This window comes from Bos indicus, chromosome 10 (assembly GCF_029378745.1).
Source record: "Bos indicus isolate NIAB-ARS_2022 breed Sahiwal x Tharparkar chromosome 10, NIAB-ARS_B.indTharparkar_mat_pri_1.0, whole genome shotgun sequence".
Taxonomy (NCBI): Eukaryota; Metazoa; Chordata; class Mammalia; order Artiodactyla; family Bovidae; genus Bos; species Bos indicus.
In genome coordinates this window covers 88298900-88311879 of record NC_091769.1, presented here as the reverse complement: position 1 = coordinate 88311879, position 12980 = coordinate 88298900, and the positions used below count along the sequence as shown (strand labels likewise).

General features: G+C 50.3%; 1 protein-coding gene across 3 annotated transcripts in view; it reads left to right on the top strand.

Moving 5' to 3' along the window:
* The window catches only part of POMT2 (protein O-mannosyltransferase 2), a 44777-nt gene that overhangs the window by 16146 nt on the left and 15651 nt on the right, over positions 1-12980 (top strand). For 2 of the 3 annotated variants that reach the window (XM_019969303.2, XM_019969304.2), the window contains exons 3-9: positions 127-231; positions 2522-2630; positions 4270-4378; positions 6128-6287; positions 7972-8078; positions 8936-9018; positions 10987-11096. In XM_019969303.2, the coding sequence (XP_019824862.2) occupies positions 127-231; positions 2522-2630; positions 4270-4378; positions 6128-6287; positions 7972-8078; positions 8936-9018; positions 10987-11096 (783 nt within the window). The remainder of the gene's footprint in view (positions 1-126; positions 232-2521; positions 2631-4269; positions 4379-6127; positions 6288-7971; positions 8079-8935; positions 9019-10986; positions 11097-12980) is intronic. The other variant, XM_070797915.1, reaches the window with a different exon arrangement.

Below are 12980 nucleotides of genomic sequence, written 5' to 3'. Positions count from 1 at the left end.
TGGGGGCTCCTCCTGTGGACGGTTGTCGGGGAAGCCAAGGTCTGGGTGCAGCTGGGAGGGGAGTGTGGAAGAGACGGAGTCTTCTCTCCGAGGCCTCTCATCTTTATGTTCTGCCTCTCTACTCAGATGCTGATTGGTCTGGCTGGCTACCTGAGCGGGTACGATGGCACCTTTTTGTTCCAGAAGCCTGGGGACAACTATGAGCATCACAGCTACATGGGAATGAGAGGAGTAAGGCTTCCTGACTTGCAGTTGGCTGCCTGAACTCTGGGGCCACACTCAGTCAGAAATGTTAACAGTCAGAAGCCCTCAAGTGGTGGCAGGTCTAGGAAAAGGGACTTTGGGGAGGAGGGGGTGATTGGACCCATGCCCTGTAGTCAAGATCAGAGCTGGGGTGAGTAAGAAGAGCTAGAGAGAACATAGGTAATACGGGGATGACACAGGTGGGAGCAGGCCCAGCCTGTCACCTGTTACCCTGCCCATGAGCGGCATCAGGTTTCAGATCAGAGGGCAGCCCAGGACTCAGGCGACCAGGAGGCTGCTGCGGCCCTAATGTGGGCCTCAGCACATTGGCAGGCTACATGTCCTTCCTCTGTGGCCACAACTGCTGCAGTACTGCCTCCCTCTGAGGCCTTTATTGACACGTTAGCACCCCCACCCCCCGTGACCAGGTTCTTCCCTCTTTTCCCCATGAAGATTTCAGGCACACGCAGGTTTTCTAGTCTTTTAAAGGAAGTGTATGTTTGCCCAGTCCCACTGTGCCCTGAGTTCCAGCACCAGCCCTGACAGAACATGGCAGGGCCTAAAGACCCAAGTGTCTGGATACCCCATGCTGCTGCTGCTGCTGCTGTTAAGTCGCTTCAGTCGAATCTGACTCTATGTGACCCCATAGACTGCAGCCCACCAGGCTCCTTCGTCCCTGGGATTCTCCAGGCAAGAATACTGGAGTGGGTTGCCACTTCCTTCTCCAGTGCATGCATGCATGCTAAGTCACTTCAGTCGTGTCCGACTCTGTGCGACCCCATGAACAGCAGCCCACCAGGCTCCTCCTTCCACAGGATTCTCTAGGCAAGAATACTGGAGTGGGTTGCCATTTCCTTCTCCAGGGCACCCCATACCTAGAGCTAAATTGGACCTACGGGAAACATCCTCCAGTGTGGAACTCTCAGAGCGGGTTGCATTTGCAAATCCCTTCCCTCAAGGAGTTCAAAGCAGTTTAGATAAAGGTCATGTGATTATTTGGGCTCTAGTCTTTGGCTTGCTTGTGCAGTCATATCATACTGTTTTAAACAAGGACTGTCTACTACCCTCAAGTTCATCACTCTTGAGTGATTCTGTCTTCTTAATGATGTTTGATCACCACCGAGCATACAGAATTGGATATCAGCCTGACTACGATCTTGCTATGGAAGTGAGAAGACCAAATATAACAGCCTGTTGCCTTTCACACCAGGGCACATTGCTTTCTGCTAACAAAAAGTGACAACCCAAATGTGAGAATTTCCATTCCTTTGGGTTTGTCTGATTACTTTTGATGGATATGGTAGGGGACTAGAGAGAACACTGGTGGTTAAAAACAAAACAAACCGAAAAACAACTGTCCAGATGCTAAACCATCAAGCTGTCTTTTTTGTAAAATCAAAATACAACCTTTAGATTAAAGAGTGGTTCCTGGTGTGATTGGATAAAAGGACCAAGGGAGAAAAAGCAGAAACAGCATTAGAATTCTCTAAAATATTAAAATATCTTGAGAGCTATTTCTCTCCTTACACCGGTTTTTGTAACAGAAGCTAGCGTCTATCAAGAACTTTCTGCGTGGTAATAAACTTTAGCTCATTTAATCTAAAAAGTAAGCCCTGGGGCTCCCCTGGTGGTCCAGTGGTTAAGAATCTGCCTGCCAATGCAGTAGATGGGTTCAGTCCCTGCTCCAGGAAGATTCCACATGCCACGTGGCAGCCAAGCCCGTGCACCACGACTACTGAAGCCCACGCACCTAGAGCCCATGTTCTGCAATGAGAGAAGCCACCACAAGGAGCAGCCTGCACACCGCAACTAGAGAGAGCCCACACACAGCAACGCAGACCCAGTGCAGCCAAAACTAAACAGATAAATAAAAATTAAAAAGTACGTCCTCTGAGGTAGGAGTGTTTATTTTTCACAGAAGGGGAGGCTGAGATACAGAGATACGACTTTGTCAAGGTCACAACTAGCAATGATGGGTTGGTCCAATCCCAGAGCCTCCCACTTAAAACCAGTGTGCCCTCCTCCCTACACCTCCCTGGCTGAACTTCGCTGATTTCATGTCAGTGCACAAGTTGGTGCTCAATGAAAATGTAAATGTTGCTTGATTTGATACTTCACTGTTACACTACCCTTTCATATTTAAATGTATTCAAAGTCATCATGTCATGCCATCCATCATCAGGGCCCTCCGTCTCCAAAGACCAGTTTGTACCAAGTCAGGTAGGTCCCTGATGCTTTGCTTAGTTGGTCCCTTGACTGCTTTCCTGTCCTTCCCTAGTTCTGTGCATTCCTCGGCTCCATGCTCATCCCCTTGGCCTACCTCACCGTGCTGGAGCTGTCCCGGTCTCTCTCAGCAGCGCTGCTCACGGCCGCCCTCCTCACCTTTGGTAAGTTGTCCTAGACCACGTTTCTTGAGAAATTGACTGCCACTCTATGAATGTAGCTAGAAATCAATGCACTTGAAGATCCTTGTCTGTGGGCCTAGTTCTGAAGTAACCTTAGGATTGGGTAAATGTATTCCAGATTTCCTTTTACTCACTAGTGATACTTACATATATGAGTACTTGTATGTAGCAAGCCTTTATAGTATTGGAGGTGTGAGAGAGTATGGGTAATCCCAAGGAATAGATTATCTCTAAGTTATCTGCATTTGAGTTTGGAATGCATAATACATGTATGTGTGCTTGTGTGTATGTGTGTGTTTGAAGGAGGCTTACAGTTCTAATTCAACTAGTATTAGTTTGCAAGATTAGTTTGCATTCCTTAAACTAATTTCACCTGAATGCAAGGGCATATGCCTCCGAGGCAGCTGGGTGACAGAGGAAAACAAAATAGAAATTTAAATTATTTCTGTGGATAATCCTCACATGGATAATTGAGAGTTGGTCTGTAGAAATTGATCCTGTTGCTAGCCTGGCTCATATGAGAGTGAATTCATGATCTCATTGAGCTTAACATTTAAAGAAGTCTAAACCAGTTTAGATGGTTACTTTAGGGGTGATTCTGACTTTGCCCTGACAGATAAGGTTGCAAGATTATAGAATCTCCCTCTAGAGGACTGGTGGCTTTTTCCTTGGGTCTTTGATTTCCCTCCTCAGTAGTTCATTTATTCATTTTTCATTCAACAACTACTTTCAAGCATCTACTTTGTGCTAAGCCACTTTCTTGGCCTCAGAGGTTATGCTGATGAAATAGGACTATCATGGAGCTTGCTTACTAGTGGGGCAGATGACAAATAAACAAGTAAATTAGTAAGTTTAACATTTGAAAGAGTAAGTACAACATAGAAAATGGGATAGGGTAAGAAATAGAGTAATACAGGGTGATTCTGTTTTAGGTAGGGTGGTCGGTGAAGAGCCCCCTGAGGAGGCGGCCTTGAGCAAATATCTGCGGGGACAGCATGTACTGTGGTCCTGGTGCGAGGCAGCCCTTGGGAGGTTCAGAGAACAGCAAGACACTGAGCCCAGAGCAGAGCACGAGAGCAAAGGAGGCTGGACGGGTAGGGAGACCAGGGCCATCTCAAGGAGTTTGTTAGTCTGAGTGAGATGGGAAGACATTGAAAGACTTAAGCCAGGCCATGATATAAGGAAGTTTTGTTTAAGAAAATCACTTCAGCACCTGCATGGAGAGTCAACTCCCAACACAGACTTCATGTGAAATGGTTAAGATTCTATCCTGGGTATATGTAGTTTGTGGCTGTGTAAGCATGATGGCAGAACTTTGGATGGTGGCAGTTAGCAAGAGCCCTTGTTTCAGGATCACTCTGTCTGAATGAATGACACGATCCCTTCTGGGGTCAATGGCCTGAAAGTGTGAGATGCTCTTTCATATCACTGGGCTTTGGTGTACCCCAAAGCTGTGTCCTTCTGCTTTCCAGTTGACTCACTTGCCTATCTAATCTTGACTGCACAAACGCTTACATGCAGTTAAGCCCAAGGGGAACTGTTTCTTAATGCTGGGGTGTTTTGTTCTCAGGGGGGCCTGTCTCTGATTCCACTTTTTGACCACTGAGCTCATGTTTTTCAGACACAGGATGCCTCACTCTGTCCCAGTACATCCTCCTTGACCCCATCTTGATGTTCTTCATCATGGCTGCCATGCTGAGCATGGTCAAGTACAACTCCTGTGCCAACAGGTCAGCAACACCATCTCTAGGAGGGGGTGTCAGAAGCTGTGGCAGCTCTAGAATTTCTATAACGTCCAGGGTTGGGGTGGGTACAGTGCCTAGAGGACTTGTCTTGAAACTGAATTTCAGGCAAGTATACTTTAAAAAATATTTTAGAGTGCCCATTTTAGATCATAAAAATAGATTTACAGAAGTTTTCTATACTTTTATTTTTGCTTTCCTAAGACTAGGAAAATATCAGTTGTCTTTTTCAAGAGCCTTGTTATTTTTACAAGGGTGGATTTGGGTGGGGGTTTATGTTACTTTATGAAGGAGTCCTAATGCCTTCCCCCACCCCACCAGCTAGCCACTCCTGAGCACCAGTGCTGGTTAGGAGATCCCAGGACAACTTAATTCTTCATGTGCTCTGTCCTAGAGGGGAGGGCAGCAGACTAGGTGTTGCCTGGGAACTGTTTGTCTCCCTGCCCTCAGTCCTGACCCAAGGATGGGAATGATGTACACAGAGGTTGGCTTGAAGGGCCCACATGGATCAAGAGAATCCCTGCAGGCCCTGGTCAGTCCTAAAGCTGCTCTGGAGGGCCTGGTCTTCTTCCAGAAGAGTCCTTTCCAGATCATCCTTTGCCTCTAAGAGAGTAGAGTAGGTCATTGCATCCAAACCAAAACAGCTGGCTCTGCCAAGGCTTTTCCAGAAGCAACCTGATTTCACGGCAGCCAGGCCATGACTTCGAGCTCTCTCTGGGTTTGGCTTATCTTCTGCCTGCACCATATGCCCTCCCACCTGCCATTTCTTGATTACATACTATGTGCCAGGTATTGTGCCCAGAGCTTAGGGTTCAGGAACACATAGATCTTGACTGTTAAGGCGCATTTGCTCTGGTGGGGGTGAGGGTGGGGAACCTGGGGGTCTGCAGCTCTGAGCACTAAGTGCTCTAATACAGTAGACCTTGGAACCGACTGCCTGGCTTAGCACCGTGCTCCACTGCTGGTGGCTGTTTCATGACCTCTCTGTACCTCGAGTCCTCATCTGGAAGAAGAGGCTGATGACAGGCTCTGTCTCCATGAGGTTGTAGTGAAAGTTAAAGGGTTAATACAGGGTGTGGTAATGGGGTTTCCATGGGGCTTCCCTGGTGGCTCAGTGGTAAAGAATCCACCTGCCAGTGCAGGAGATGCGGGCTCCATCCCTGGGTTGGGAAGATCCCTTGGAGGAGGAAATTGCAACCCACTCCAGTATGCTTGCTGGAAAAATCCCATGGACAGAGGAGCCTGGCAAGCTACAGCCCATTGGGGTCACAAAGAGTCAGACACGACTGAATGACTGAGCCCCCTTGCACGCACTAGTAAAGTGCTCAGAACAGTGCCTAACACGTAGTAACACTCAATAATAGCTGGCTTTTACAGGGGACAGTCCACCTGAATCCAGTGGGCTACTCTGGATTTTCCTTTTTCTTCCACTTGATTGGTCACCACTGAAGAATAAGCTCTTGCTTATTTGACGCCCCTTACTTACTTAGCCAGGGCTGCCATGACCCTCCTCCCCAGAAGAATCGTGCTCTCACACGTTGCTCCCGCAGTCTCAGGGGTTTCACAGACCACATCCACCTCGGCGCCATGTGTGGTCCCTGAGGTTGGGAGCCCTCACGAGAAAGGCCACAGGGCAGCCTCTCAGAGTCCGGGGACCTCTGCCCCTCCCCGCGCTGCACTTGCTATTGAGTTTGGTTCCAGCCACCAAGCTGAACTCTGTGTCTTGTTGGTTTTCAGGCCCTTCTCTGCCCCCTGGTGGTTCTGGCTCAGCCTGACCGGCGTTAATCTGGCTGGCGCTCTGGGGGTCAAGTTTGTTGGCCTCTTCATCATCCTGCAAGTGGGGTGGAACACCCTTTCAGACCTTTGGCACCTGTTTGGAGACCTCAGTCTTTCAATGGTAAGAACCCAAGCGCTTGTAGAAACGTCTTTGCTTCCTAGAGCCAGCAGCATTTCTCCATTTCTGCTGCAGGGGGCAGAATGGCTGTGTTCCGGGCCCCAGGTAGGCTGGATCCAGCTGCCCTCTGGAGGGCGCAGGGCAGCAGGGGATGGGCCATGACCAGCGGCTGGACAGGGAGAAACGGAGAGGATGGACTGACATCCTTGGGGTTCTCTTTTGGCTTTCATTCCTGCATTGTTTTTTAAATGCTCTACAAATGACTCATTGGAAGAAACCCTGATGCTGGGAAAGACTGAGGGCAAGAGGAGAAGGGGGGCGACAGAGGGTGAGATGGTTGGATGACATCACCGACTCAATGCACATGGGTTTGAGCAAGCTCCAGGAGATGGTAAAGGACAGGGAAGCCTGGTGTGCTGTAGTTCACGGGGTTGCTAAGAGTCGGACATGACTGAGTGACTGAACAACAACAAATGATCCAAAGGGATCCTGTTCCACTGGGTTCAGCCACGTGTATGGCAGACACTGACTGCATGGGACTGTGTAAACTCAGTGGGCTGACTTTCTGAACTTACAGTTTTCTCTTCCTGACCCAGAGTCTCCAGACTTGGAGGCCAGTAAGGGCCTTACAGTTTATTACAGTATTATTTATTAAGAGCTGACTCTGTGTCCTGCATTATGGAAAATGCTTTACCTTTATTATCTCATTTCCTCCTCATAACAGTCCTGTGAGGCAGGTAGTTATCACCCTCTTGATAAATGAGGGAAACAGACCTAGAGAGGTGATATTGTTCCCAAGGTCATACAAGTAGTGAAAGGTAGATCTAGGATTCAGAAAGGAGAGGCTGACTCCACACCTACTGCTCTGCTGTAACACCTCTCCATCACCTCTGGCCCTAAGTCCCAACAAGTTCATTTAGAAAATATAGACAGACCATCCAGTGAGTGTGAGACCCAGAACATGCAGATGAATAAAACAAGATTCCTGCCCTCTAGAGACAATGGAGACAGAGAAATAAGAATGAAAAGAAAAATATAAGTCATGTTCCAGCCAACAGGTGCAGTGAGAGCACAGAGGAGGGTGCAAGCCCAGGCTCAGGCATTCCAGGAAGGCTTCTGGGGGAAAGCTGAGGCCCAAAGTGAAGATCAGGAGCATTTATTCATGTTCACGTGGTGGGTGAGGCCAGTGCAGTGCAAGAAGCATAGGGAAAGTGCTGGGTGTCAGTGTGATTGGGAGGGAGAGGAAGTGGGGAGTGATGATGCTGAGGATGCAGGTCACGCCTTGTCAGCTGCCTGGGGGCAGCCCAGGCCCTGGGTGAGCATGTGGACAGGCAGCGGAGGGCTGGCCAGCGTCAGCCCTGGCAGTGCTTGGTTGGTTGGGTGTTATAAGAAGGCTTAGGGTTTCCACATACCTTTTTCTCTTGATGGCCATTAGTTTTTCAGTTGTTTCTGATTATGACTTACATATGGGCTGATGTGCTCAGTTGTGGCTGATTCTTTGTGACCCCATGGACTGCAGCTCACCCGGTTCCTCTGTCCGTGGAATTTTCCAGGCAAGAATACTGGAGTGGGTTGCCATTTCCTTCTCCAATGACTTACATGTAAAAACTTAGAAATAACACACACATCAGGCATAAGGCATAGTGAAGCCTCCTCTGCCCAGTGCTGGTACTGACTCTGTTTGCAGGTGACCTTGGGAAAACACCTGACCGCTCGCATCCTGTGCCTCATAGTGCTGCCACTGGCTCTCTACATTGCCACCTACGCTGTCCACTTCATGGTGCTGAACAAAAGGTACCGCCAGAGCCTTGCCAGTGTCTCGCTTCTGTCCTTCTCTGTCTCTAAGCCCATGGAGGAGCTGCGTGATTTCCTAGGTCTGTGGTTGGGATGACCCGAAGGGGACCCAGGGTTGGTTTCCTCTGGGTTCTGTCTTATGGGTACCCTGGCCTGAAGGAAGAAGAGAAGGCTTTTGTAGCCAAACTGCCTCTTGTCCCTAAAAATAGTCCCCTTGTGCTAACAGGGATGGGGGACCATGAGCACGTACAGTTGGAGTGAGGGTAATAATAACAAGGACACCAGCAGCTCCCATTTAGACGGTAGGAACTGTGTCAGAACTGTGCTCAGTGTTTTGTATACATTATCTCATTTAGTCACAACAGTTCTTTTGATTTTTTAAAGTCCCCGATTTGTAAATGAGACGTTGAGACTAAACGAGGCCAGGTACCTTACAGAGCTCGCCTAACTAGCAGGGGAGCTGCAGTTGGACCCAGTGTCTCTGACGCCGTCCCTGTGTCTGCCCACCGCACCGCACTGCCACTCCCCTGTGCGTGTGTGCTTCGCTGCTCAGTCGTGTCTGGCCCTTTTGTGGCCCCATGGACAGTAGCCCTCTAGGCTCCTCAGTCCGTGGGATTTCCCAGACAAGAATACTGGAGTGGTATGCCATTTCCTTCTTCAGGGGATTTTCCCAACCCAGGGATTGAACCCCCATCTCCTGCACTGGTGGGAGGATTCTTTACCACTGCACCACCTGGGGAGCCCACCACTCCCTTGTATGTCTTTTAAACCGTCCACTCAGAGCTCTTCCCAGGGCTCCTGGGAAATCGTATTTTCACTCCTTTAACTGCTCCCTTCCGCTCCACCCTCCCCCGCAGCGGTCCCGGTGATGGCTTCTTCAGTTCTGCCTTCCAGGCCCGGCTTTCAGGAAACAACCTTCACAACGCGTCCATCCCCGAACGTGAGTGTCTCTCGGCCTTTACAAAGAGAGAAGGGCAGGAGGGATTCCTGGGAGTTGGATTGGAAAAGACGATATGATAGCCTGAGTTACTTTAGATGGCAGAGTGGGAGAAAGATCCAGTTAAATCTGGTCTGAGCACTCATGAGGGTGAACAGGGACACAGAAAGTACAGAGGAGGGCGTCCTGAGCAGTGAACTTTTTGATCAGAAGACGGCTTGTCCGATATGGCTATGGGAAGGTAACAGAGGGAACCTGGGGGCGGGGGATTGAGCCCTTTGGGGCTAATGGTCAGTTCCCACCAGAGTGTCCTGTTCACAGAGAGTAGTTGAGCGCATGTTAGCCATGTTGGAGGCTATGGGGCCTGGAGTAGGATCTCTACGTGATGTGGCTATGTGAGCTCAGTATATTAAGAGGGAGTGCAGAGCTCTGGGGATCAAAGGTGTAAGAGATCACTTCTGTAGGGGGTCAGGGGGCAGGGAAAAGAGGCACACAGAATGAGATAGGTTGGGCCCAGGAGATTGCTTCCTGGAGTCATGGACAATGTCCTGTGGTCTCTCCAGGGCCTGGAACACAGTGGGCCCACCCAGACTGTGGAAGGAATGAGAAATAGGAAAGCAGGTAAAAATTGGCTTGGAAAGGTAGACGTTGGGTTCCACGTTGGCTTTGAGAAGCTTGAGGAAACCCACGCAGCGGGGCCTGTGGGCTCTTAGCTGAGGTTTTCAAAGGAGTCCTTTGAAAAGGGACAGTTGATGCTGGGCGTTGGCTGTGGTCTGAGAAGAAGCTGTAGAAAGAGAAGAGGACAGGGAGAGGTCAGGTCACTGGGGAGTGCCGGGGAAGGGCTTTGCAGGAGCAGTCCAAGAAGGAGTGTGGGGTTGAGGAGGGAGACAGCCTAATCAAGACGCAGCCATGGCCAGAAGCGTGCGGGGCTGTGTGTGCTGGCCAGCATGAGGCCTTGGGAGGATGATGCTGTGGGGTTATCAAATTGCTACTTGCCATTTAAAAGGCCCAGTTCAGTTATGCTCTCTTCATTAAACCATCCTCTTCTCACCCTTTGGGCAAGAATTTATTCCTCCCTTCGCTGGGCTCCCACCATGTCACACGTTGTCACACCTTTGCTGGAACATGGGCACATCGTCCTATGCTGGTCACTGTGTGAGGTCATCGTCCTCAAGACTGGTCTCTGCTAGGTCCACAGCCAGGCCTCCTCCACCTTTGCATCCCCTGTGTAATTCATTGTTTTGATCAAAATGAATGAACAGAGGAGGACAGGAGTGCCCAGCTCAGGTGCAGGGAGACCTGTTTCCCTGGAGTGGGGATGGGTGGGCAGCCGCCTTGCAGAGCATGGAGAGGAGGGGCAGTCCTGAGCGAAGAGGCTTCTTCCACATAACCCAGGGCCTGTGGTGGGAGGGATGGATGCTCTCGGGTAAGCTGTTTACTGTGGGTTTTTTCCCTTAAATTCAGATAAAAAACCCAAAATACCATTGAGCAACTACTGCATGTGGTAGATTCAAAAGGCACAAAATGATATGCAGTGAAAAGTCTATCTTAACAGCCTGTCTGTCTTAACATTATATCTTGGAGAACATTCGAGATGAAGACATAAATACTTTCTCCTTGTTTATCCCATGGAATGTATATAGTAGACCTTGACTAAAGGACAAGTTGTTTCTGGTCTTTGCTGTTACAAACAGTGCTTTGATAATAGCATTGTGAAACCCAGCCTCTTCTGAAGTGCTTTGGAGTGGGGAGGGGCGGGGAGGGTGCAGGTGAGACTGTGGTGACCTCCCCCTTGAGGTGACTCCCTTGGGGTGAGGAGGCAGCTGCGTGTCTTGCTTTTCGCAGTCCTGGGCCCAGTGGAGTCTGTTAGAGGGTTGGTGGGTCCTGTGGCTTCAGAGCCGCCCCCAGCCCAGTCAGGGGCCGCATCCACCCTGGGCCAGCTCACACCATCTGCTGCCCTCCTCCTCCCAGACCTGGCCTACGGCTCCGTGATCACTGTGAAGAACCTGCGGATGGCCATCGGCTACCTCCACTCGCACAGGCACTTCTACCCCGAGGGCGTCGGCGCCCGCCAGCAGCAGGTCAGTGGCCCTCTGTGCACTCGCACCGCGGCCGCCTCGCTGATTGCCGTGTCCAAGCCCGCCCTTCTCTTTTTGCCTCCCGTCCTGTCCCGTACTCTTTCCCCTGCTGGAAACACCCTGCCCCCTCCTGTACCCTTTTCTCTTTTCCCTGGCTAGCTCTAGCGTCCCAGGCTGCCACTGGGGACTTCCCCTCTGACCACCACGTCCCGCCTCTTCCTGGTCCTGGGTCAGGTGTGTCTAGTGTGGGTGGTGTTCTTGGCACCCTTGATGAGCCTGTGTGGTAATTGAGCTGGGAGCGCTTCCTTCCTCCCGTCTCCTTGCTGTGCAGCTGCTGGCTCCTGGGAGGCTTGGGTGCCTGGCTCGGTGGCCGGCACAGAGTGGATGACGAGCAGAGCATACAGGTTATAAACCCAGATCTGGGAACCAGACTAGTGTATCTGAGTTTGAATCCTGGTTCCACAAGAGTGTGACTTTGAACAAATTCCTTAACCTTTCTGTGCTTCCATGGGTCATCTTTAAATTAGGGAAAATAAATGGTACTTCCCTCCATCTCTAAGGTTGTGAGGATTGAGGGAGATGATCCATGTGAAGTGCTCATTGAAGTGTTAGCCATGAGTATCATCTGAACCAGCGAGGGACACTGTCCGTGTCCATGTGACAGGGTGGTCGGTGTGGCTGTGGGGACAGTGCCTGAGAGGGAGGAGGGTGTTAGAGAGGTTGGTGGGACCGGCTAGTGAAGAGGCCTCCAATAGATTTAATTTTGTTCTGCTGACATTGGGGAGAAAACTTATTGAGAAACTTATTAAGAGATAAGATGTGATTAGGTTGCTAGTTTAGAAAGACATCTCTAGCAGGAGTGTGATGGATTGGAAGGAGGAGCAGACCAGAGGCAATAGTCATAACAAAGGATGGTGAACAGTCCTCAGGGAGAGGTGGGGAGTGTGATTCAGGGCCCAGAGACTGACACATGTCGGGTGAGCCATATCAGGTCTGTAGTCTGGGGGTCAGGAGGTCAAGGTGCATGTGTGATGATGCTGGTTCACTGTAATCAGAAAGGGAGGAGGAAGCGTGGCTTGGGAGACGAGTTTGTGGTGTGTTTTCTAGGCCTGGGGCCTGTCTCAGGAAGGAGACATGAGTGTGTAGCATACAGGTGTTAGTGACACAGTGACATTGCCCTGAAGGGGTGTGCAGAGGGGAGGGCAGCGTGTAAAGCAGCGTTAAAGGCGCTCAGAGTGGCACTGGGGAAGCAGCTGAGAAGGAGGGAGTGGACGGGGAGGCTGGAGGAGAAGGGGAGGGCCTGGCAGCGTCTCCGGGGGCAGGAGACGCTGGCAGTTCAGGTGCTGCAGAGACCGCGGAAAAGGAGGCCTGGGCAGGGCAGTGTGGGAGGCCTGGCAACTTGACCAGGAGGCTTCTGTGGCGTGGTCAGGGTCGAGCTCTCAGATGGGTGACCTGAGGAGAGGGAGGGAGGCGGGGGCTGCAGGGCTGGCTGCTGTCCTGAGAAGCTTGAAGTGCAATTTCTCTTCCTGCAAAATGGGCGAAATCGTTACTCTGAGAAACTGTTGCATCTCAAAGTGTTTTATTATTTCCTTATTTACTAGAAAGTTGACCCAGAGTATTGGGTTTTGGTATCAGTTTCCCATTCTGGGCTCTCTGCTTGTCTCTAGGGCAGTGGTTTTCAGCCCTGACTGCGCTTTTTTCATAAAATCCACTGGAGAGCTTTTAAAAAATTCTGAGATTCTTGCTTAATCAGTCTGGGATGGAGCCTATGCCTTGTGTATTTTTGTTTCAGTTTTAAGCTCTACAGAGGAGTCTAACATACAATTTGCCCTTCTGTGGCGATACCTTGCTACTGATGTCATGTAGTAACAGATGTGGTGACTGGGA